Here is a 27526-nt window from a genome sequence, read left to right on the forward strand (position 1 = left end):
TCTGTCTGTGTGTGTGTTTGTGTGTGTGTGTTTGGAAGTACATTCATTATTTTTTATATTAGTTTACATTATTAAAACAGACCCTGCTCTCACAAAAACTTATCCAGGGTTTATTGGACCTATTTCAGGGTGGGATAAGAGGATAAAATGGTCAAGAAAAACTTTTTCATAAATAATATAAATCATAAAAAATTAAGCTCTTTCATCACATGTTCCAGGCAGATTCACCCAATTGTTTTATTCTGTTTTTATGTTATATAGAGATTCCCCAGCATTATGAGAACTTTTCTGTGGTGCGATGATTTGTCAGTGGTGTCATGAACCCTCATATCTCCTGTCTTGTGAAACTGGCTGTTTATTATTCTTTGCGTTGGGCTCCAAAGGGAACGCCGGGGCACGGGTGCAGCAGGGAGAGATATTTATAGTGTTGCAACACGGTGAATCGTGAAGACGAATGATTCATTCAAAGATATCATGAACATTTCTTTGCCTCGTCCTATCAAATCCTGGACCTTTGCTCTGCAGCGCTGATGACATCATCGCGTCACCGGCCCAGTGACCTCTTACCCGGTTAGCATCAGACAGATGAATGACAAATCAACTGATTACATCACTGTATGTACAATGTTCCTGAAGAGAAATATACAACTGAATTAGTCTCCATGAAATCAAAATTGACAATTATTATTTTTTATGGAATATTGCAGTATTTATTCTAATTGATTTATCGGTGCACATCTTTTTTTTTTTTTTATTATAATCCATGTTCCTCATAATCTGGAATCAGAATAACGTACCCTCATTCTTGCAGCATCTCTTCTCTTCTCTGATGACGAGGGCGAAGGCAACCTGTCACTCACATCAGATCCGCCAAGAATTAGCTTGGGATTTAAAGAATCTGGTTATGTTTTGTGAATGTCCATCTTACTTTAAAACCTTATTTTAGGTTAGGTAAAGTTGTAGAAACTGCTATGATACTATCAAAATTTGTTAAAAAATATATATATCAAAAGGAACTTCAGATTGACAACCTCATGTAATAAAGCTTATTAAACTTAGAAAAAAGAAAAAGAGATCCACCAATAGCAAACCACAAACATCCAATCAACTCCCCAGGGACAAAATCAAGCCCCGCCTACATTTGTGGGAAAAGACTAGAATGACTTTTGTTTCATGCAGACTTCATGAAATCATGATGTCATGCTGCATTATTCATAAGGGTGGAAATATTTGCTCTGACAATGATTTGATTAAATTACAATCCTAAAAATAAGTTTCCAGTCTTCTTAAACTAATGGGTCAAAATAAATTTTTCCAATAAGAAATTAAAGCATAATGAATAATTCATCATTCAATTAGAACTGGCGTTTCTTGCCATAAAAAGTGATGCATTGTGACAAAAGTATTTTAAAACTCAGTTCTTAATCTATACATGTCGATGCAGGATGTTCTTGGCTGATGTTCCTGTGGTCTAATGGCGATAATGGATTATAAATGAATTCTGATTTAACTCAAATGAGCCTTTGAATGCGCTCGAGCAGTTCTGAAGGTGTCTGTAATGTTGTAAAGGGTTTGAATTGGACTGTCACACTGGGAACGTTTGAATCCGACTCGAACAGATGTCTCTCAGATCGCCTCATTAGGATTTCAAAAGCTGAATGATGTCGGCTAGTTTTCCTGGAATTACAAAGAGCATGTTTAATTATTGCGTTTGCTAAACGGAATGCTTTGATGTGGGTGGCGGTAACCATGGCAACGCAAACTTCGAAAGACGCTCATTAGCTTAAAGCGGGAGTCTGCTGGTAATGGCGGATCTTTATCTGTCTTTGAAAACACATGAAAGACTCGAAACCGAATAAATTAACCATCTATACCTCCATCAAAGATGTTAATTCAGACACAGATAACCCTGAGGACAGACAAATCGATGCTTTTACCCCATACACTGGCAATAGCCTACAAACATTAAGGGAACGTTCCATTTTAGAATTTTCAAACATTAAGAGAACGTTACTTTTTGAATGTTCTCTGAACGTTCTAAAAAAAGTAGCAATGTTTAAAAAAATAACGTCAAGACGAACATCGATCAACTCAAATCGTTTCAGGCATAGGCGGAGTTTGACATTCGGGGGCAAAAAAAAAAAAAAAAAAAAAAAAATCATTGTAGCAGCTGGGACCTATAGAAGCTTGTTTCCGCCACTGAATAATAAATAAATAATAATAATTGCGACCCCTATAAAGTTGCAAAATGGGAGATATAAAGTTAGAATTGCGTGATATAAAGTCGCAATTGGGAGATATAAAGTCAGAACTGCGTGATATAAAGTCGCAATTGCGTGTTATAAAGTCAGAATTGTGAGATATAAACTATTCTGAGGTAAAAAAAAAAAAAAAAAAAAAATTCATCGACTTTTTATCTCACAATTGCGACATCTCGCAATTCTGACTTTATTTCTCAGAGATATAAAGTCAGAATTGTGTGAAATAAAGTCGCAATTGCGTGTTATAAAGTCAGAATTGCGTGATATAAAGTCGCAATTGCGAGAAAAAAAAATCAGAATTCTGACTTTATAACACGCAATTGCGACTTTATTTCACGCAATTCTGACTTTATATCTCTGAGAAATAAAGTCAGAATTGCGAGATGTCGCAATTGTGAGATAAAAAGTCGCAATTATCTTTTAAAATGTTTTATTTTGTGGCGGAAACAAGCTTCCATAGGGACCTGCATAGCCTATCAATTGGGGAACTCAGCACTAGCACATACTGTATGGACAAAACAAACATGCTAAATAAACACATATTTATTTTTAACCCAAGAAAAAACAGTACAACAATACAATCATATTTGTAAACAGGTAGAACTTCGCCACTTGACTTCGCATCGCATCTTCGTTCGGACACAATTGGGATCAATGAAATGTGGACCACTTTTGCACTGTTAAAATATTATCTTCAACCAAAACGAAAAGATTTTTAAGGTTTTTCTTTCCTTTTTTCAAAACACATTGTGGCAATGAGAGTGATTAAAAAACAAGTTATATTTCGCATTTTGTTGTACTTCATGAAACATTTAAAACATTTTGAGAGGGAAAAATGAACACAATACTCTCCACTTTTGAAACATATTGAACAGCATATTGAAAACAGTGTGTTGAGTTTCTCCAGCTTAAGCAGTTATTTGGCAGAGAAATAAAACTTACAGACCTAGACATTGTCCAGACTAGTGCAACAGTAATTTTCGTTTTTTGCGTCCTGCATATGCGTCGATAATGGTCTCAGGTGAGAGCATAGGGGTGAGAGCTTGGCCGTAATGTCGCTTTCGATGTGAAGTCACATGACCCAGAGCCCCGAATCTTTTTTTTTTTTTACTAAAGCAGTAGGCCTATATGAAATCAGATGTATTACCTACCACCATTTAGTTGTTTTGTGTTATTTAAAATATTTATAATATATCTTTTTTTTAAAACAATGCAATTTTTTTTTTATTTTTTATTTTTTTTTATTTTTTTAAATGCAATTACCCGTTTCACCAGGGGGGGCAATGCTCCCCCTGCCCCCCCGCAAACTCCGCGCCTGGTTTCAGGGAGAAAAAGTTCTATGAACGAACGTATATATTCTAAATAACGTTTTTGTGCTGACGTGAAATCAGATAACTTTGAAAGAACATTCTGTTAATGTTTCTTGAGCAGCAAATCGGCACATTTGATATATTTATCATTCAATTTATTACTTGGTATTAAAAAAGTCATTTAAAAGTCTTAAATTTACCTCAGTAAAACCTGCAGAAACCCTGAACATCCAACAGTCAGATATCCATTACTTTTTAATTCATTTTATCGCCCCAAAAGCTTTCAATCGCTCTGCTCCCAACCACAAGAATATGGAAATAACTTATTCTGTACTTTGTGATCACATTGCAAAAAATGTTCTTCCTCAGTGATTTTGTCTGGTTTTCCAGTGCAAATGTCTAAATATTCTTAAATCAAGATACTTTGATACAAAATCACTTTTTCGGTTTCAGTGAAATTGATCAAAATGAATTGAGTTTATGATTAAAACAAGAATAAATATCTGCTAATGGGCTGATATAAAAAAGTTTTCAGTTCTCAGTTCATTTGACCAAATCATAACCTCAAACTGGATCAGAATGATCTAGATTTGGAAATCCCATGTTTTGCTTTCCAGGATCAGGTAATGCTTTTTGCATTCTGATTTCTTGGATCAAAAGTATTGCAATCTTACTAAAAAGTTTTGAACAACACAAACTAATGATTTGATCCAGATCAAAACCAAGATTGGATTTTGTGATCTAATCTGATTTCAGAATACTTTTTTTCTTCTTTTGAACAACCAATTTTCAAGATTTGACCCAATCCAATAGCCAAAATCCAATTACTTTTGAACAACTGGGGCTCAATCTGACGTCATGGACCTGAAGTGGGCGTCAGGATCAGACACGACAGACAGCAGGACATAAACATGAAGATTAATATAGAAATAAATACTGCAAAACAGAACAGATAACTCAGGAAATACATGTCACAAATGAGAAATAGTAGCAAATGGAGACTTTAGCTTAAAGTAAGCATGCATAAAGTATGTTTCTGGCCTAAATCAGCAGATGAAAGTGTGTGTGTGACTGACTGCTGATGTCTAAAATTGCATAAATGTGTCCTTCCAAAGGGACAAGTCCTAATAGAGCAATAATGAGCAGTAAAACAGCACAGCATACTGAAACTAACCGAGTATAAAACACTGGTGTCATGCATCAGCCTCTCAAACGCCTTTAATTCAACATCATTAATCACTTCTGTTGGTGTAAAATGTGGATGCGGGTCACTTAAAGTCCCCCACATCAATCATTTTATCACTTAAAACTCATCTTTGATCACCAAAATGACATATTTAAACGTTTTTTTCCTTGCAAAAAATGTCTTCATGCCTTAAAATATCTTGAATGTAACTCGACACCCTTGCCTCATTTAGTATGCGTGGTTCTATGAATATGCAAATGAGCCCCGCCTCCACTCACTCACTCAGCTCAGAGATCCACTGGTTGACGATCACACGTTGATCTGATTGGTTACAAGGTAGTTTGTGACGTCAGAAACACCAGCGATTTCAAAGCGTGTGTTTGAGACTGTCTTTGGTTCACTGCAGTTTTAAGGAGGAAATACTCAGCAATGCTGTCGACTTATGAACTTACACATGGTTTGTCTTAAAGCAGATTAATAACACCACATAGACACATAAACAACATTAAAAGCTGGATTTTCACCACAGGGGGACTTTAAACAAAACTGACAGCAGTTCTGATCCAATCAGTTTTATTGTTGGTTTGTTTCAAGTTTAATAAAGAACAAAACACATCAACAAACGAGAAGTGAAGCCATAAAAACATCAAGGTTTGACCTCAGATTCATCGCAGCGAACGTAAGGATTTCATAAACATACGCTCATGTCGTTATTGTGTGAAACGCACGTTTTCATGTCAGTCCTGCAAAACTATTGAATAGGGGGATTAAATGTGATCAGACAATAGAATAAAAAACATGACAGAACCCAAAACAAACTCCATCCAGTTTATATACAGAAGAAAGTGGATCTATAAGGAAACGGAGGATGGATTATGTGTCATCATGTTCACTAATGAATATGCTACATGTTATGAATGAACACACAGATCCAGATTCACACAAACACAACTAACGGAGATCCAACCAGTTCAGGAGCGCTTCGGTGTGTCAGATCCACACGGAGCACACTTTATTAACACTGTATTTTAATAAAAATGACAACACACAAATATGGGTAAAATAATGCATCGCTCAGAATAAACGTTTTATCAGTATTTTCCAACAGTGAATTAAATGCAAGTATATTTGTGCGTGTTCTGGTGCATTCTGGGAGTTTAGGTGTTTAGAGTGTATTTCTGTCTCGTTTTCCAGCACAAATATCTAAACGGTCTTAGATCAGGAAGAAGAATGACTGAAGATGTTAAGACTTCTTGTCTGAAAAACTTAAATTAAGTGATTTTATGCTGAAAATTAAAATAAAATAAGTGTATTTCTTGACCTCAATGGCAGTTACTTAAAGCCTTTAAATATAACGCATTATAAAAGTATTTTTAATCCATGAATGATTCCTTGTAATGCACCTTATAATGCATATGATCTCATGAATAATTGTAACCACAGTTTAACACACCTTTAAAACGTATAATGCATTAAAACACATGACGAACAAACTATTTCAAATGGAACAAAAAATCTGTGAATATTTTAATGCATTTTAACTTTGGTTACAAGTATGCTGTAAAATAAATAATTATATTGTATATTATGAGTACCTTTATGATGCATTATACACAAGGGCTTTAAGTAAAGTGTTACTGACATTTTTTCTTGTTTTAAGAATTACTTTTTATTAGTTTTTTTTGTGTGGAAAAAGATGACTTAATATCTTAGTAAATGTCTCTCGATTTCGATTTGTACTGGAAAAGACAAAAATAATTATTACGGTTGTGAACTAATTAATGAGTGTCATCTGTAAAAACTGCACAAACAAAAACACACTCACAAACGCATGCAGTTCTCTCATATAGCACACACACACACACACACACACACACACACACACACACACACACACACACGCACGCACGCACGCACACACAGGAAGGACAACGAGAAACATTTCAACATATTACACACACACACACACACACACACACAGGAAGGACACTGAGAAATATTTCGACATTTTACACACACACATGCACACACTCACTCACACACACACACACACACACACACACACACACACACACACACACACACACACACACACACACACACACACACACACACACACACACACACACAGGAAGGACACTGAGAAACATTTCGACATGTTACCAAGCAACAGGCATGTAAAGAGAATGTGAAACTCTGACACACAGTCAGTAATGAGGATAGACGTCACACAGGGCCTGAAGAGAACCTGTGAACTCCATTCCTCACACTGATGCATCTCACAATGTGTCCGAACGCAAAGTATGTGTCCATGCATTAACATTCTCCTAGGCTCAGCTTTCTCTTTCAGGTCAAACTGATTGATCTTTCGAGTCACCGGAGTGAACACACATCTGGTTTAATGACACGTCATCGCCTCCTTCAGGATTCAGTGCGCCTGCGTTTCTCTCTGTCCAAACACTCAAATCCTCCTGGATCAGACACTAATGACTGACTGGGAATCACTCACAGAAATGACAGTTTGATGTGTAAAGCGACACCTGTCAATCATCCCTGTGTGACGTGGGAAACATTCAAGAGCTTTCAGAAGATAAATGATCAAACTCAAGTTCAGCTTTGCTCATATTTCACCTCAGAAAGAAAGAAATGAGAATTTTTTTTTTGCATAAAAAAGCTTATTCATATTTCATGGATTTTAGGATCTGTGACAATTAATTTAAACACATTCCAGTTACACGTTTAATAAAAAAAGATTAGTCAAATTGTAAAGTAGGTTTGTAATGTATTATATTAAGCATATTTCATGGTTGTTTGTTTATTATGAATTGAACTAAACACATTAAGGGCCCTATTTTAACGATCTGAAACGCAAGTATCAAACGCGAAACGCGAGTAACTTTGTGTGCGGATCTCGGCGCTGTTGCTATTATACCGGCGGGATAAATGACTCTATCGCCCGACGCAAATCTAAAATGTGTTGGTCTGAAGTAGCTTCATTATTCATAGGTGTGGTTTGGGCGTAACGTGAAATAAACCAATCAGAGCGTCATCTCACATTCCCTTTAAGAGCAGGCGCGCTTGTTCCATGGCGGTTTGCTATTATAATGGCGGATCTGCCAGACGCGCGCCAGGAGCGGTTCACAGCCGAGGAGACCGACGTTCTCATCAGGGCCGTAAAACACAGAGAAGTGACATTGGGGATGGAGAAACACACCCAAATTAGCTTCGGTTAAACAGGCGTATGATAATTTGGGTAAATGTGTAAGCTAGATCTATGCCTATTTTTTCACATCTTCATGGACACCACAATGATTTCCCTCATGTGGAACATTTTTCCTTGTAATTATGTATGGTTTGCAAAATGAGAACTGCTGCTTCTGTGTAGATGAGAGAATCAAAGTGTATGTGTGTTGTGCACACGCTACATTATGGCCAAGCATGCGCCCTTAAAATAGCATCTGAATAACATGCTTTAACATGCGCCACTGACTTTAGACTAGGTTTCTCCTGGTCAGTGGCGGAATTGTTTTCTGAAACTGCAAAATAGCACCAGGGAACGTTTGCGCCGGAACACGCCTCCTCTTTTCGCTGAACCGCCCCCGGGAGCGCAAGTTCATTCCCTAATTTACCGACGTGCGTCTGTGGAGGGAAAAGTCAGCTGTGCGTCGGGTGCAAAATAGGAATGATACATGCGTCGCTGCACAAAGTCAATTGCGCTGGGTGCGAGATAGGGCCCTTAGTCTGTACAGGATGATTTTTTAATGTTAGGTTTTTTAATCTGATGGGAAATGTGCTGTAATTGTCACAATGCAAAAAATAAAATAAAAAATCGTACCAGTTTATAAAATAGGCTTCATGTTCTTTACGCAAAATGTATTTTTTCTTTTGATTAAGTGGTGAGACGTGACTTGGATGTCGCTTTACTTCATGAGATAAAACATGACAGAACATAAGAGGGTCCAACATTTCACAAGAGTTAAAGATTTGAAATATAAACCAAGTCATCAGCAAACACTGGAAACGAAGCGAAAGGTACAAAGATGTGAGACTGAGTACAAGAGCGTCTTATTTCACAGATATGAGGGGGAAGTTCTTTCATTTTGGGGACCTTTTCATTAAAGCATTAAATCCCAAAGAAAATCTATGAGCATGAGCTACTAAAACCTTCATCGCCTAAACAAACAAACACAACTATCCCAAAAGATGAAGAGCAGGAGGAGGCGTTTGTTTCGCCCGGATCCCTGCGTCAAATAACCGTCAGTACGTTATTCTAATGAACGTCGAGTTAATGAAACCTAAATGAGCTAAAAAACGGCGGTATAAACGAGAGAAGAGGAGGAGTGATAGTTTCTGTCCTTTCCGTCTGTTGCGTTTCCTCTGAACAGGAAACACCGAAACAGATGTCACGGGGTCAGAGGTCACGACCCCTGCTGGTTTAGCTCCGCCCCCTGTGCCCGGATCCGTGTCTCCGGTGTCTTCGATGCTCGCGCCGGGATCTGTGGTGTTGCCGACGGTAACGGTGAGATCGCCGTGCTGGAGGGAGAGCGCACCGTCACATGACTACATCTGCTTTGCATATACATTTACATTCATGTATTCCTTGAGAATCGAACTTTGGCGTTGCAAGCGTCATGTTCTGCTGAGCTACAGGACCAAACTAACCAGTTATTAAACACTTCTGATCAATATGAAAATATCATTTCATTAGAGTTGAGATTTTCTATATAGTTTATAATGCTTTATGTGAGTGTACTTTATGTATATGAATAAAGGTGGATGTAATATATATCCAAGTTTATATGTAGAGCTGTGCAATAATACAGTTTACATTTTTGGGATGACATACAGTACCGGGAAAACGTTTGGAAATATTACTATTTTTTATGTTTTTGAAAGAAGTCTCTTCTGCTCAGCAAGCCCGCATTTATTTGATAAAAAAAATACAGTAAAAACAGTAATATTGTGAAATATTATTATAATTTAAAATAATGGTTTTCTATTTTAATAAACTTTCACATGTAATTTATTCCTGTGATCAAAGCTGAATTTTCAGCATCATTTACTCCAGTCTTCAGTGTCACATGATCCTTCACAAATCATTCTAATATGAGGATTTATTATTGTGCTGCTTAATATTTTTTATAACCTGTGATTTTTTTCAGGATTTATTGATTAATAAATGGTTAAAAATAACAGCATTTATTCAAAATAGAAATCTTTTTTAACAATATGAATCTTTAATATCACCTTTTATCGATTTAACACATCCTTGCTGAATAGAGTAATGATGCTGAAAATTCAGCTTTGATCACAGGAATAAATTACACTTTAAAGTATATTCCAATATTACTGTTTTTCCTGTCTTTTTGTTCAAATAAATGCAGGCTTGATGAGCATAAGAGACTTTAGAAAACTTTAAAAATAGTAATGTTTCCAAACTTTTGACCATTACAATATAAACAATCACAAGTCGATATTTTCCATAGCTTTGCATGAGTATACTGTATGTATGCAGATAAAGTAGGTTATATTATATATACAACTTTTAATATATTGCTGGGCGTTAATATAGTTTAAATTTTTTCAATGATATATCAATAAAGCAGGTTCTACAATATTATTTCTATTTAAAGGTGCAGTGTGTAATTTTAGAGCATCTAGTGGTGAGGTTGTGAATTACACCCAACAGAAGTTACAGTGGCCGACAGGAAGTGATGTCGTCGACAGCAGAGAGTAGCCAGTTAAACAATGAGGTTTCTTTACAAAGATAAAGAAATTATGTCTACTTAATTATTCAGTGCGAATATTATTGTTACTTGTTCATCATTGTGTCAGTGTTTTATTCGCTGACTTTAACTCGCTTCTTTGTACGAAGAACAACATAGTGACGAAACGCGTTTATCCGTTTAGGGCCACCGTAGAAACATGTCGATGTAAGCGGACCCGCGGTGTGTGTAGAGAGAAACTGCTTATTATAAGGTTATAAAAATATAACGGTTCATTATGTAAGGTCTTTATACACCACTGAAAACATAGTTATGTATATTATATTGCATTTCTGTCTACAGATCCTTCTGAATATTACACACTGCACCTTTAAGGCTCAAGCTCATCAAAAGTAGCTTATATCTATTGAGATAAGCATGTCGAGACTCACATTTAGTACAGATGATCTTGGGTCTCTCCCAGACTCCACTGGGCCGGCAGCGGATGGTGGGAATGTGGCGCTGGAAGAAGCCGTCGACACACTGGTATCGCACCACAGCGTGGAGGTCGTAGTGCGAGCGGCGCCGGCCCACCAGAGAGGCGTTGTCTACGGCCGGAGGAGTCCCACACATCACTGCAAACACAACACATTATACACATCAGTGCTCAACTCATCATAATCATGCACAAATCATCAAAACATAACTGGACTGACTGTCCTGTGCTGTTCAAAGTCTGAGTACAGGTCACAGGACACAGGTCACTTTCACCCCCAATGGTTTACAAGCAATTCACCAAAAAATAGACACTATGAAAAACACTAAAGATTCATGTAAAAAACAGAAAACCTCTATTGTAGCTTGTCAGAGACTAAAGATATAAAATGTGACAAAGGTATTACAATTTCTTTATACCATGGTCTGGGTGAATACTCGATTCTGATTGGCTGCAGGGTGTCCATTAAAAAGTGATAGAGGACACCTAGTAAAGGAGTTCTGGTGAAACTGACTGTTTACCGTTCGAAATGAATAAATAAATGTGCTGGCGACATCAGCTGTGAGTAACCATAGCAACAGGCAGTAAACTGAAGGGTTCTACGAGCTGAGCGGACTATAAATATCTCCGGTTGCTAAATAAACCGTCAGGCGTAACCAGGGAAACCAAGTTATTGTTTGTAAAAAACTTTAGATTTCGATTGTAAAACTAATTAAAATATAAACTAATGTTTTAAAAATGTGTTATTTGGCAAGTGACCATGGTATAAGCGGGTTAATGCCCTTCGAGGTGTCCATTGTCAGGTATTAATGGACTTCGGCGGAGGCCTTCGCTGCGCGTCGGACGGTTCACGCCTCGCCGTCGTCCATTAATACCTGACAATGGACACCTCGTCGGGCATTAACCCTTACATAATTTCCACATTTTTATGTTCAAAATTATTTTATTTTTTTAATACTTCACTGAGGTGCAAATAAATACAACTAAGTATAAATTTTTATACTTTTAGTATTTATTGCTATTTATACTTGGTGTAAAAGCCTCTGTGTTATGTCTGGATAAGACAAAAGTAATATGTGTTTCTCACACTTATTTCCAGTGTAGATTAAATACTGAGATCCAACAAACACTAACAACCAAAAACATCCTTTCACGTAATTTACATGACTGTGAAACTCAAATAGAAGAAACAGCAAATTCTCCTTGGATGATTCAGGAGACGAGTCTTCGATTACGAATAAACTTCCAGGCCCTATCTCGCACCCAGCGCAAATGACTATGTACACCGACGCATGTATCATTCCTATTTTGCACCGGACGCACAGCGGACTTTTCCCTCCACAGACGCACGTCGGTAAATTAGGGAATGAACTTGCGCTCCCGGGGGCATTTCATATTTAAATGCATTTCATATTTAAAGTGTTTGACAAGCTACAATAATTTCAGTTTTTCGCCTGACTCTCTGCTGTTTTTCAAAGTGCTGATTTTTGCCAAATTGCATGGAAACTATGTCATTTAAATGTGAAAAAAACACGAGGAAAATTTACATCTTTATCCTTTATTCAAATATTACTTTAAAAATAAATTTTTGGAAGCATATTGCATAGTTGTGCTTGGTATCAATTGTTTTATTTGTGATAATAACATAATAAAACATGACAAATTGTGCAGCACAATTTTTTGGCCTGTCATACAAAGAAATTGTGAACACATGCAAAATCAAGAGAGAACCAGCCAAACATTAACACTGATTATGTTTGCTTCTTCATGTCAGCTTTCTGTTTTTCTATGCATTTTTTATTTATTTTTTGCATAGTAAAACAAAACCTGTAGCTGTATTTCAATTAATTGTGTCAGATAAATATACCTTAACCAAGTTTAGTGTTTTATTCTTCCCTCATGTTTAAAATATATAAAATATTTTTCTTATATTTTGATGGTTTAATTGAACTTGTAGGGTCATTAATGACAAATATCCCCTGTGAACATCACTTTTGGCCACTACTGTGTGTGTGGAAGACGTGCAAGCACATTCATCACCCTAAAGGAGGAAAAAAGAAAAAAAAAGAAGTTGAAAATCGAATGCAGGTCAAATTGACCCCATCACAATCAGTCCCTGAGAAACCTTTATTCATCGAGCACTAATCTGAATATGTCAGGTTTGAGGAGGGAAAATACGATAAAATAAATAAATAAAAGTTAACCTTTTGAAATAAATGAAATGAAGTCCTGGCACAAGCGCTCCGTCTCCAGACAATGAGCTTTATTTCCACAGACAGGAAGCCACCGGCTCAGCAGTAAATCTGCTCTCTGGCGTCAGGAACGCCTGGGTCCCGGAGACGCCACAAAGGACGGCATCGTGGGAAGTGTAGTGTCGAGCCCAGAGCTTAAATCCACAATCTCAGACCTTCTCAAAGGGGTTTGAAAACTGAGACGTCCTTGTTTTGAGGAGTGAAAGAGTGTGTTCTCTGAGAATCAGCGTCTCTCATTCATTGAAATGCAGGCCTGAGGTGCTGAACTCAGAGTTTCTCCTCGCGAGTGATACGAGAGCTAAACAACACGCTGACTTTACACTGTATTAGTGTTTGAGACTCTTATAGACACATCGATACACACATAATCTGCTTTACTGTCGAGACTCGAGAGCAAAACTGCTACAGGAGACGACAAGTCAATGTGATGTTTAGATCTTCATGCAGTTTATTAAGTGAAGCTCAAACACATGCAGACACACACACACACACACACACGCACACACGCACACACGCACACACACACACACACACACACACACACACACACACACACACACACACACACACACACACACACACACACAGAGAGAGAGCGAGAGAGAGATCAATAACCACTTAAACTGGAAACATGACTCGTTCTGAGGTGTGTGTCAGTGAAGTGAATGTGTGTTGGATGATCATATATTTGGACATTGATAAATGTGTGTGTGTCTGTGTGTGTGTGTGTGTGTGTGTGTATAATGCATATGCTCACTTCAGAAGGCTGGGGTTGGTAAAAGTTTTTAATGCTTATGAAAGAGTCTCTTCTGCTTAACAAGCCTGCATTTATCTGATCATAAATACAGTAAAAATTGTGAAATATTATTACAATTTAATTTAATCATTTAATAGTAAAGTGTAATTTATTCCTGTGATCAAAGCTGAATTTTCAGCATCATTACTCCAGTCTTCAGTGTCACATGATCCTTCACAAATCATTCTAATATGATGATTTATTATCAATGTTGTGCTGCTTACATTTTTTTTGCTCAATTCTGCTCAAGAAACATTTATCATTATCAATGTTGAAAACAGTTTCATATTTCTGTGGAAACTGTGATACATTTTATTTTCAGGATTCTTTGATGAATAGAAAGTTCAAAAGAACAGCATTTATTTGAAATGTATTCTTTTGTAACATTATAAATGTCTTTACTGTCACTTCTGATCAGTTTAAAGTCCCAGTGTTTTGAGCAGTCGTCGTCACACAGTCTCTCTCACCTGTTCCCTTCTTGCAGATGTAGGGGAGGTTGTAGTTGCAGGGAACATCGTTCCATTTGCCGTCCTCTCGAGTGATCATCACCACACAATCCTCTCCGCCCGCGAAGAAATTATCCGGCTGATTCTCCCGCCAGTTCTCGTACACCTGCGTCAGAGCTCACCACAGTAAATGCTAATGCTAATTCCAGTCCATGCATTTCATATTTCATATTTTTCACCTGACACTGCTGTTTATCAAAGTGCAGATTTTTGGCAAATTGCATAGAAACTATGTAACCAAAATTTGTATGAAACACATCTATGGTAGTGGGCAAAAGTGAGGTCCGGCCGAGGAAAACTGACATCTTCACCCTTTATTCAAATATTATAAAAAATGTGTTAAAGTTTTTGTAAGCATATTGCATTGTGCTAAGAATCAATTGTTTTATTTGTGATAATAACGCAATGAAACATGACAAAATTTGCAACCGAATTTGACCAGGCTGTCATACAAAGAAGTGCAAAAACAAGAGAGAACCAGCCAAATATTAAAATATGAAATAAAAACTGATTATGCATGCTTTTTACCGTCCGCTTTTTGTTATTCTATGCATTTTTTTGCATAGTAAAATAAAACCTGTAGCTGACTTTTATTTTTTGCCAATTCATTGTATCATATAAATACCTTAACCAAGATTAGTGTTTTGTTCTTCCCTCATATTTAAAATATATTCCTTTTTTTTAAATGGGTTATTTTACAATTACAAATGAGCTCACATTTGTAATAAGAACATGCACTGAAATCTGAATAGGATAAATAACACATGCAAAAAAAATTGATATTGTTTTATTAGAAGTGTCAGATTATTGCAGCCAGTGTGTGAAACAGAAGCTTTGTTCACATGCACATCAAAATAATCAGTTTATAAGTGGAGGAGACTAAATGTTTATTAAATATTTGATTAAAAAGCTCTTCTGACATATGAGTGCATGCAAACATATGTAATGTGGTTTGAGAGTTTGATTTCATTCACAAGAGCTGAACATGTGGACGTACAAGTTATGTTTACCAATGTTTATTTTTTGGATGAATAAATATATTAAAAAAGACTCACAACGTCCATTCCATCAGTCCACTGGAAATCCTCTTCAACTGTACGATCGTTCAAACCGATCCAGACGTTTTCATGACCCAGACCTGAAACATGATGAAAAACCAGAAGATTTCCCACGTCAGTCTCTCCAGAAGTGATTTTTAGCCAGATAAATTATGTACTTAAAGTCTTTCTGAGATGTCAAGTTAATATTTCAATGATTTAACAGCACATTCGCATCTGTTAATGGTTTCATTTTTCATGATTTAATTAGTAGCTTTTCATCAGTTCACAAACTGCATGTGCTTTGCTTGTTAAAGGAACACTCCACCGTTTTTTCATATTAAACTATGTTATTCCCTTAACTAAGACGAGTTGATACATACCCCTCTCGTCTCAGTGAGTGCACTCAATCGCTCTGGCGCGCGGCGACACTTTGATAGCACTTAGCTTAGCACAGTTCATTCATTAGGATCCAAACAGAGATAGCACTTGAAGTTGGGAGCACTTCGACTCTGCGCAGTAATATCATCACTCCTGAAAAATCCTCTCCCTCTCCCTTCTGTCATTAGAACCAACGTGACTTTTTACTGCGCCGAGTCGAAGTGCTCCCAAGTGCTATTCCGCCATACATTATAGTTATCCTTTTTACCCGCTTAGAAAAGCGCCACGTTTTATTTTGTGTCACCATACTTGGTCGTGTAACTACTCGTGTAACTGTATTTAAATAGGGAAAACGAGGAGGTGTTTGGTCGATTCTAGCTTCATCTCTGTTTGGATCCTAATGAATGAACTGTGCTAAGCTAAGTGCTAACAAAGTGTCGCCGCGCGCCAGAGCGATTGAGTGCACGCACTGAGACGAGAGAGGTATCAACTCGTCTTAGTTAAGGGAATAACATAGTTTAATATGAAAAAACGGTGGAGTGTTCCTTTAAGTGCGTTTTATATTTTTCTTTAAATAAATGACTAGTGTTTTGAATCTTTGGGTAGACAGAAAATCGGTTTGATTCACAATTCATAGATTTTGATTCGATTCGATTCAGGATTTTTTGTTGTTGTTGCAAACTCAGAATGATTCGATTTGATCCGATTCTCTCTGAGATTCAATTCAATGATTTGATTCTGTATTATTATTATTTTTTCACAATTGCGACTTTATATCATGCAAGTCTGACTTTATAACTCCCAATTGCGTGATATAAACATGCAATTGCGAGCAAAAAAGTCAGAATTACGAGTTTATATCTCACAATTCTGACTTTATAACACGCAATTGCGACTTTATATCTTGCAATTCTGCAATAAAAAGTCGCAGTTACATTTTTTATTTTCTATTCTGTGGAAAAAAACAAGCTTCCATAGAAAAGTGAAATCCTAAGACCCATGACATGTTTTCTGCTCTGCCTAATAGCCCATGATGGCAGTACTGTGTCCGATAGGGAGACACTGACGGACCGTTGAGGAAGTCGAGCTCCAGAGAGGAAGTGACGCTGGTCAGGTGAGCGCTGTGTTCCCGACAGTCCTTCTCCGACTCCTCCCAGGTGTGTCTGCGCGGGAACACACGGTAGCAGTGGCCGTGGAACTTCTTCCAGCTGTGCTCACAGCCCTCGGTGTCTGCAGACACAACAACACTCACAGTTAGTGTGTGTGTGTGTGTGTGTGTGTGTGTGTGTGTGTGTGTGTGTGTCGTGCTCACAGCCCTCGGTGTCTGCAGACACAACAACACTCACAGTTAGTGTGTGTGTGTGTGTGTGTGTGTGTGTGTGTCGTGCTCACAGCCCTCGGTGTCTACAGACACAACAACACTCACAGTTAGTGTGTGTGTGAGAGAGAGAGTGTGTGTGTGTGTGTGTGTGTGTGTGTGTGTCGTGCTCACAGCCCTCGGTGTGTGTGAGAGAGAGAGTGTGTGTGTGTGTCAAGTCAAGTCAAGTCAAGTTTATTTGTATAGCGCTTTTCACAATACAGATTGTATCAAAGCAGCTTCACAGTATTAAATTTAAATAATACAATAAAGTTTATTTCAAGAGGAATTTATTGATTGATAAAATTAAATTAAATATCCCCAAAATATCCCCAACTGAGCAAGCCAAGGCAACAAGGTGTGTGTGTCTGAGAGTGAGTGAGTGAGCGAGTGAGTGAGTGTGTGTGTGTGACAGAGTGAGTGAGTGAGTGTGTGTGTGTGTGTGTGTGTGTGTGTGTGTGTGTGTGTGTGTGAGCTGTTATTAAAGCAGCACACAGATGTAATTAAGTCTCTGTCAGTGGAGGGGAGGAAGAAACACTGAACACGGAGGTCGAGTAAGTGTGTGTAATGATGAGGGATAACGTATAATCAGCCCGTCATTAATGTAAAATAAACCCTGATGTGACGCGGGGGTCTCGTCTCTCCCTGAAGAGGTTTATTTTGTGATAATGACCATCAGCTGACTGAATATTATCCTGCTTATTAAATGGCTACTTATGAAATAAATAAATGGACAAGAAAATGATTGTGTTATATAATAATTATTGTGTATAAATGATTTATTATGTAGAAGAAAGTGTGGATTAATACAAGAGACATGAAACTAGAGATCAACTATTAATTATACAGTTTAGAGTCCTTATACACTGTAAAAGTGATTTTTCAAAGTTTTTAATAAAACATTATTGGAGTTCACAGTTATGGAATGCCAAAACCCTTTTAGAACCAGCCTAACAAGTGGGTTAAAGGGGTGTATGATGCCCTTCTCTGATGTCCCCAGAGTGTGTGTGTGAAGTTTTATCTCAAAATACCCCACAGATATTGTTATATAGCATGTTAAAGTTGTCGCTTTTTGAGGGTGAGCAAAAACGCACCATTTGTGTCTGTTCCTTTAAATGCAAATGAGCTGCTGCTCCCGGCACAGGGGGCGGAGCTTCAAGAGCTTGTGTCCTTTTACCTCACACACACACACACACATGCACTGAACATTTCAACTTTTAGCCTTTTATGTTCAAACCGGAGTCAGAAAGATAGAGAGACTCGAGAAGAAGTGACAACATGTAGACAACATTTCTGAATGGTTAGTTGATGACGCACACTCTCTCTCATACACACACACTCTCTCATAAACACACACACACACACACCCTTTACCCAAATACTCATACTCTCGCAAACACGCACACTCTCTCTCATACTCTTTCACACACACACACACACACACACACACACACACACACACACACACACACACACACACACACACACACACACACACACACACACACACACACACACACACACACACACACACACACACACACACACACACACACACACACACACACACACACACACACTCACACACTCACACACACACCCTCCACCCAAACTTGACATTCACTCCTCAGGATCATCCCAGATCCAGGGATTTGATTGGAGTTTGCTCTTCCACAAGCATCGCGGTGAACACCTTCAGGCCGGATCTCTCAGCAGGGAACGGCTTAAATCTCTAAGCTGTGTTTAATTCGAGTGTAATATGAGTCGGGAAGCAGGAGCGGATTGAACAGAGGGATGTTAGCGCGTGTTGTCTGAGCTCACCTCTCTCACACCGGTCTCCGCTGTAGCTCGGCAAACACACACACACAAACGAGTCTTCTTTATCGATGCAGGTGCCGCCGTTCTCACAGGGGTTCGACTGACAGTCGTCAACATCTGCAAGAACAAGAACATCAGAAACAATCACTCATGATTCTCCCCGAGGAAACACACTTCCCAGCTCTTCTGCTGAAATATTAACTTGGACTCAGATGCTTCTCCTAAAGTTCCCTAGTAGAAATAAATTATACACGTGTGTGTGTGTGTGTGTGTGTGTGATTACATATGTTTACACCCACATATATATTTTTTTTTTGTGTGTGAGAAACAGAAGCTGTTTTCTCTAAATCTTTCTGTGTGTGTGTGTGTGTGATATATACATATATATATATATATACATACACTCACACACACTATAACATCATATTATAATACATATTCATATTTGTGCTGCAGGATGTTTTAATTACACATAATGATCACTGACGGGTCAGGCGGCTGGTCACTGAGAAGCGTGATTAGAGATCTACTTAATGTTAATTGCTAATATGCTAATTCTTTAATCTGCTTTTCTAATTAATGCTATCTATATAATTATAACCAAAGTTATAATGCTGGTCTATGCGTGAAGTAACTACACCGTTACTATGTTTACTATGAATAGTTACACACTACCATTCAAATGTTTCGGGTCGGTACAATTTTAAGCCTCTTCTGCTCACCGAACTGCATTTATTTGATCAAAAAAATGTATAGTTAAATTTTGAAATATTATGTTTTACTGTTTTCTATGTGAATATATGTGAAAATGTAATTTATTCCTGTGATCAAAGCTGACCAAACTTCTACAGTAGTATAAATAGGTTCTGTTCTCATAAAACGAGGCACTGGAAAGTTTGTAAGTACATCAGGAGTTTATTTAAATAACACTTGCCTGGCGGCTAATGCTAATGCTAACCCGGACGTTGACATCACTTTAGTGGTTTGGGAAAAGCTTGTAAAAGTCCTGGCAGAAAGCGATGCATGAGGATGTAGTGTAACGACGCCCGGTTCCAGGAATGCACTAATATTTTGTTGGTAGTTCCAGTTTGCAACAAATATTAGTTAACACTAAGTTGTTAAAACTTAATTACAATTCGTCGTTACACTACATCCTTACGCATCGGTTTCTGCTGTAGAAGTTTGGTACCATTCCCGGGCATTATTAGTGGGGTAATTTACGAGATACATCATTGGATCCATTAGCGCCTGCACTAAACCATCCGGCTGATATCTCTAAATAAGCTCTAACTTTAATAATGTTCAACCAAGGGAGAAAAGGCTTCTGGGGGGTGTTTGGCTCGAGGTCATAGTGCAAAGGACCCTAGGTTGATTTTACTCCGAACCATCCCTTTAAATATTATAATGCATAATTAGAAACGGTTAACGGGTGTTCTTTAAACCTCCTCAACCAGTGTTCATATCCTGACTGATCACAGAGATATTAATTAAACCCATAATCGAATCACCCAAGTGGAAAACAGAGCGCAGCACATTTGCATAATTTTACACTCATTCATAGTAATAAACTGTCAGTGTGTGTGAACAGCGTGGCAAAATATTTACAGAAGCAAGCAGTGCTGTCAGGTTTCATTAAAACCAGGAGAAAGGGATCATTCTGGGATGGAACAAGTGCCCACACACACACCCACAGGCATCATATGATCCGAGCTCATGAAGAAAGACAGACGATTCATTAAACAACAGCAGGTCAGAGACGTTTCTGAGGCGTCTCACGCTCTCATTCAAACATCACAGATCAATCCATGATTAAAGAGGTCATATTATCCTCTGAGTCTCGAAGCCACTGCTTCTGAAAAGCACAATGTTCTGTAGTCAATCATTTCATCCCTTAAAACTCATCTTTGATCACCAAAATGACATATTTAAACGTTTTTGCCTTAAAATATCTTGAATGTAACTCGACACCCTTGCCTCATTTAGTATGCGTGGCTCTATGAATATGCAAATGAGCCCCGCCTCCACTCACTCACTCAGCTCAGAGATCCACTGGTTGACGATCACACGTTGATCTGATTGGTTACAAGGTAGTTTGTGACGTCAGAAACACCAGCGATTTCAAAGCGTGTGTTTGAGACTGTCTTTGGTTTACTGCAGTTTTAAGGAGGAAATACTCAGCAATGCTGTCGACTTATGAATTTACACATGGTTTGTCTTAAAGCACATTAATAACACCACATAGACACATAAACAACATTAAAAGCTGGACTTTAAAATCCTTAGGTTTCACCAAGGTTTGATTCCCAGGGAATGCATGAACTGAATGTAAATGTAAACCTTCAATGCAATGTAAACAAAAAATGTAATACATAAATGCAAAAAAACAAATGTAAAATAATATTTCATGCAGTTGAGATTAGCATTATTGTACATACTGTATGTGAGTACACCATAAGTATGGGGATAATATATGCAACTTTATATCAAGCTGTGCGATAATATGGTTTAAAAAAAATCAGCTTAAACCAGTTTTCCACAGGAAAAAGAAAGTCATACACAGATTTGGAGAAACATGAGGGTGAGTAAATGATGACTGTTTGATTTTTGACTGAACGATCCCTTGAGAAGCTCTCAGATGGACAGCAGATCATGAGATCTCTCTGAAACAGGAGGATAGCTTGACTCCAGCATGAGGAAATGTGAAGCGTTAAGAGTCATTTAGAGTCTGTCACAGGCCTGTGTAAGCGCTTTAAAGCTCACGGATTACTCACCAAAACATCCACAGACTGTTTATAGGACTCTAATGCAGACATTTCCCAATATAGCAAACACTTCGGAGGCTCAACGTTTGTCAGGCTTGCAAAAAAGTTGCCATCAGAGGAGCTTGAAAAGATAAAGTTGAAAGTCTTAAAAGTTTGTGTAACGGCATCAGTCCCAAACGTGTCTCTGCTTCAGTCAGACTCATGGACTTAGGCTTTAAGTGGATCTCAGACGAGCAGAGGATCATGGGAAGGCTGTATTCTGAGCTCAGGATGTTTTAAGCAACTTAATGCGTGACGGATTCGAGCGTTGTGTTCATCACACCATTTCACGGCTCCTTAAATGTGACGGGGAGAAAATGAAGCCTGATGAAAACTTGAATAAGCTGAATGTCATAAAGCCTCTCGAGAACAAATTTCATCACACAATTAAATCAAAGTTATTATTTTCATGATAATTAAGCATTCCTCCACAAGTTCTCATTAATGTAAAAATAATGATAAATTCATATACAAATATTTTTTATATTAGGGGCGTATTTGTTGTACTGCCTTTGAATTATATTGCATAAAAAATGGATTCATATATTTGATTAATATAATATGCAGTACTTTTTACTGCAATACAGTCATTTGTTACTGTCATATCATGAGTGCCAGTGAGGCAAACAGGAATTACAAAAGAATTACAAAATGTATAATAAAATAAACAAAAAAAAAGTAGAGGGAAAAATGTTGCAATGTTACTGGCAATGAAAAAATATAGTGATCCTAAAAGTACTCCTTTCTTTTCACAAAAAAAAAATAAAAAAAAATAAAAAAAAAATAATAATATATATTTGTATTTAAGTGTGTGTATATATATATATATATATATATATAAAATAAATAAATATTTAAGTGTGTATGTATATAGCCTATATAGCATATATATATATATTTAAGTATATATATATATATATATATATATATATATATATATATATATATATATATATATATATATATATATATATATATATAATATTTGATTAATTAATCAACATACATATATATATAAATATATATATATATATATAGATAGATAGATATAGATATATAATATATCTAATATAATATTACTGTCAATGCAAAAACAAATATAGTGATCCTAAAAGTACTCCTTTCTTATCACAAAAAAATGTATAATAATAATAATAATATATATATATATATATATCAAAATATTTGATTAATTAATCGCCATATATATATACATACACCTAAATATTTATTATATATATATATATATATATAAATAATCAATATTTATATTAATAAATAAATATGAAGTGTTTTATTTTATTATAATTTTTTAATGAAATTACACTAAATAAGAAGCTAAAACTCCAGTAGGTGGTGATAAATGTCTAAATGAGTAAGCGAGTCACTAATTCATTCGATTCGTTCGAACAACTGATTCATTCAGGAATGAAGTAAATTGCTCTTTATGAACGAGTCATTCAATCATTGATTCACCCGATTGATTCGCTCGAAACGCTGATTCATTCAGAAACGAAGCATCACTGTCTGTTGCTCAGAGATGCAGTTCAACAATACTGTGTCTAAAATATAACACAATATTGACTTCTTATGTATTGAACTGTTGTATAAAATCAATATCACTCAAAACCAGCACTAGTGTGATATTGGAGCAGTTGCTCGTGTGATATTGATCAACCATATCACGATATATATAAATATGAGACAAAAACTAAATTTTTAACCTGATATCTTGAATTCTAGGGGAATATAACTGCATTCTAGGCTTCATCACACAGTGAGTTGTTGCCATCACCATCAGCTGGATGAAGTGTAAGATGACCTATGACCTGGGTCTGGGGCGGGTGTGTTAAATGCGTTAATTTCCCATAACTAATTAATTAGATTAACATGTTAAATCGACAGCCCTATACACACACACACACACACACACACACACACACACACACACACACACACACACACACACACACACACACACACACACACACACACACACACACACACACACACATACAGATAAAACATAGGCTACATATAGAGATGAATTCCCCCTAAACATCTCATTAAATACGTGAACAGTGGTTGATCTTGATTTCCATATTGATATTCGTCAGTAGAAAGGAAAAGCCTCTCCTGAAGTCATATCCCGTGTCTTAAAGACTCGCAAGGTACTTCTTCCCTTCATGAATATTTGAATGGACTCATACATTATGCAAACCGGGAGCCGCTGGGCGAGCGCTGCGAGTCTACATGAGCTAAAGCCTGTGAGCTTCTGAAGTCTTCATGTCTTCTGCTCACAGAAACAAATCATGCGCAGATTAACAGCAGATTACTGCAAACATACAGTCCAGCCTCAGAGAGAACACATGAACACACTCATCATGTTCACACCTCTTTCTTCTGTCAGTCAAACACAATCTCCAGACGCTGAGGAGAAAAGCGTCTGTCATTCTGCCTCAGAAGAGATAAAGCTGTGAAGGTTTGGATGAACGATTTCAACTATCTCCTGAAAACTACACCTATAACCAGCCAAACACACTTCGCCTTTTCATTTAATTATAATAAAAGCTCAAAATGAATTAGCATTGACCTTCATCTCATTTTTCTCTCCCAGAACACACTGCAGTAAATATGAGGTCACAATAAACCTGTCAGCCTTCCCTTGACCTCTGACCCCCCAAACGCACACGCCTGTGTGTCTCAAATGATGGACTACATGACCTCTGACCTCTGTATTGACCTCTGCCTATATGGCAGCTGCATTTAAAAATTGAGAGAAACGGGTGTCTTGTGTCTCGGGTGTTTCTGCTGATGTGTCTCACACACACGTCTCATCGAGACACTGTCTCAAGTCTCTCGGGTGTTTCTGCTGATGTGTCTCACACACACGTCTCATCGAGACACTCTCTCAAGTCTCTCGAGTGTTTCTGCTGATGTGTCTCACACACACGTCTCATCGAGACACTCTCTCAAGTCTCTCGGGTGTTTCTGCTGATGCGTCTCACACACACGTCTCATCGAGACACTCTCTCAAGTCTCTCGGGTGTTTCTGCTGATGTGTCTCACACACACGTCTCATCGAGACACTGTCTCAAGTCTCTCGAGTGTTTCTGCTGATGTGTCTCACACACACGTCTCATCGAGACACTCTCTCAAGTCTCTCGGGTGTTTCTGCTGATGCGTCTCACACACACGTCTCATCGAGACACTCTCTCAAGTCTCTCGGGTGTTTCTGCTGATGTGTCTCACACACACGTCTCATCGAGACACTGTCTCAAGTCTCTCGGGTGTTTCTGCTGATGTGTCTCACATACACGTCTCATCGAGACACTCTCTCAAGTCTCTCGGGTGTTTCTGCTGATGTGTCTCACACACACGTCTCATCGAGACACTGTCTCAAGTCTCTCGGGTGTTTCTGCTGATGCGTCTCACACACACGTCTCATCGAGACACTGTCTCAAGTCTCTCGGGTGTTTCTGCTGATGTGTCTCACACACACGTCTCATCGAGACACTGTCTCAAGCCTCACGGGTGTTTCTGCTGATGTGTCTCACACACACGTCTCATCGAGACACTGTCTCAAGTCTCTCGGGTGTTTCTGCTGATGTGTCTCACACACACGTCTCATCGAGACACTGTCTCAAGTCTCTCGGGTGTTTCTGCTGATGCGTCTCACACACACGTCTCATCGAGACACTGTCTCAAGTCTCTCGGGTGTTTCTGCTGATGCGTCTCACACACACGTCTCATCGAGACACTGTCTCAAGTCTCTCGGGTGTTTCTGCTGATGTGTCTCACACACACGTCTCATCGAGACACTCTCTCAAGTCTCTCGGGTGTTTCTGCTGATGTGTCTCACACACACGTCTCATCGAGACACTGTCTCAAGTCTCTCGGGTGTTTCTGCTGATGTGTCTCACACACACGTCTCATCGAGACACTGTCTCAAGTCTCTCGGGTGTTTCTGCTGATGCGTCTCACACACACGTCTCATCGAGACACTGTCTCAAGTCTCTCGGGTGTTTCTGCTGATGTGTCTCACACACACGTCTCATCGAGACACTGTCTCAAGTCTCTCGAGTGTTTCTGCTGATGTGTCTCACACACACGTCTCATCGAGACACTCTCTCAAGTATCTCGGGTGTTTCTGCTGATGTGTCTCACACACACGTCTCATCGAGACACTCTCTCAAGTCTCTCGGGTGTTTCTGCTGATGTGTCTCACACACACGTCTCATCGAGACACTGTCTCAAGTCTCTCGAGTGTTTCTGCTGATGTGTCTCACACACACGTCTCATCGAGACACTGTCTCAAGTCTCTCGGGTGTTTCTGCTGATGTGTCTCACACACACGTCTCATCGAGACACTGTCTCAAGTCTCTCGGGTGTTTCTGCTGATGTGTCTCACACACACGTCTCATCGAGACACTGTCTCAAGTCTCTCGGGTGTTTCTGCTGATGTGTCTCACACACACGTCTCATCGAGACACTGTCTCAAGTCTCTCGGGTGTTTCTGCTGATGTGTCTCACACACACGTCTCATCGAGACACTCTCTCAAACGCCTCAGATCTGAGAAGATATGATCTGAAATCAAAAGCTGTCAAAAGATCTCAATATGAAACACTTCTCGTCAAATGATCTGAGCTGCTCCATATTCAGTTTATTAAACTCTTACTTGTTATTCTTTTTCTAAACCTTAAATTATTATTTTTTTAAATGTGGAAATTGAAATGGCTGAAAAACAGCTAAGATATAAATATTAGATAAAACATTTACAAACTTAAAATGAAAATTAGAAATGTTCCTTTGGCAACTTAAAAAGTTCAAGTACAAAAAAATATAACTGATAAAAATACAGCTATAGATAGAAATATTTAAAAGAATAAATACAATTATTTAAACAATCAAAAAAATGGAAAAAAGCACATAATTGTTTTTGTTTTTTTATAAAATGACTCAAAATGACTAAAACTTAAACTAAAATTAAATCAAAAGCTAAAAATATAAAAACAAAAGCTAATTCAACATGTTAAAAAAATACTATAATATAAATCATACTAAAATATCATCATTATCTATTTATATTTCTCATATTTAAGGAGAAACATCTGAGACAGAGTTGAATATTTTCCTCTAGGTATTCATGCACATTTTAATAACACGCAAAAAAGTCTGAAGCTCCAACATTTATTCACCCAGACTTTTTCACCAACAATATTTCTTGATATTAGGGTTAGGTTAGGTTTTAGGAATAATTTTCCAATTATTCATAAAAAATCACTTTCTAGACTTTTTTTGGGGGGTGGGGGGGCAATTAATCTTGTGATTAAATAGATTCAGGATATTCACACATTTTGCTCAAATTAAATTTCATAACTTTTCTAATTATTTCACACCTTTTAAATCAGCTTGTAGATATAAAATATCTAATATACTAATATACAAAGAGCAATTTTAGGCCTGGGAATCATTTGAATTTGAACGTTTCCTGATAACGTGGGATCCCAGGGCATGTGTGGGATAATGTGTGTTTTTGGGGAACTGTACATTAGGATGAACTGGAAGCTTTTACTTGTTTTAAATCACAGTCTGGATAAAGTCCTCCTGAAGAACACA

At 37.7% G+C, this 27526-nt stretch overlaps 1 protein-coding gene across 3 annotated transcripts in view; it reads right to left on the reverse strand.

The window, feature by feature from the left end:
* Positions 1-5319: 5319 nt before the first annotated feature.
* The window catches only part of ncana (neurocan a), an 86988-nt gene continuing 64781 nt past the window's right edge, over positions 5320-27526 (reverse strand). For all 3 annotated transcript variants that reach the window (XM_082172977.1, XM_082172976.1, XM_082172975.1), the window contains 6 exons: positions 19109-19222; positions 17002-17160; positions 15568-15650; positions 14474-14618; positions 10915-11097; positions 5320-9290 (listed from right to left, as the gene is read on the reverse strand). In XM_082172977.1, coding sequence (XP_082029103.1) covers positions 9193-9290; positions 10915-11097; positions 14474-14618; positions 15568-15650; positions 17002-17160; positions 19109-19222 — 782 coding nt within the window. In that variant the 3' untranslated portion in view covers positions 5320-9192. The remainder of the gene's footprint in view (positions 9291-10914; positions 11098-14473; positions 14619-15567; positions 15651-17001; positions 17161-19108; positions 19223-27526) is intronic.

This window comes from Leuciscus leuciscus (assembly GCF_965113295.1).
Source record: "Leuciscus leuciscus genome assembly, chromosome: 6".
Lineage (NCBI taxonomy): Eukaryota > Metazoa > Chordata > Actinopteri > Cypriniformes > Leuciscidae > Leuciscus > Leuciscus leuciscus.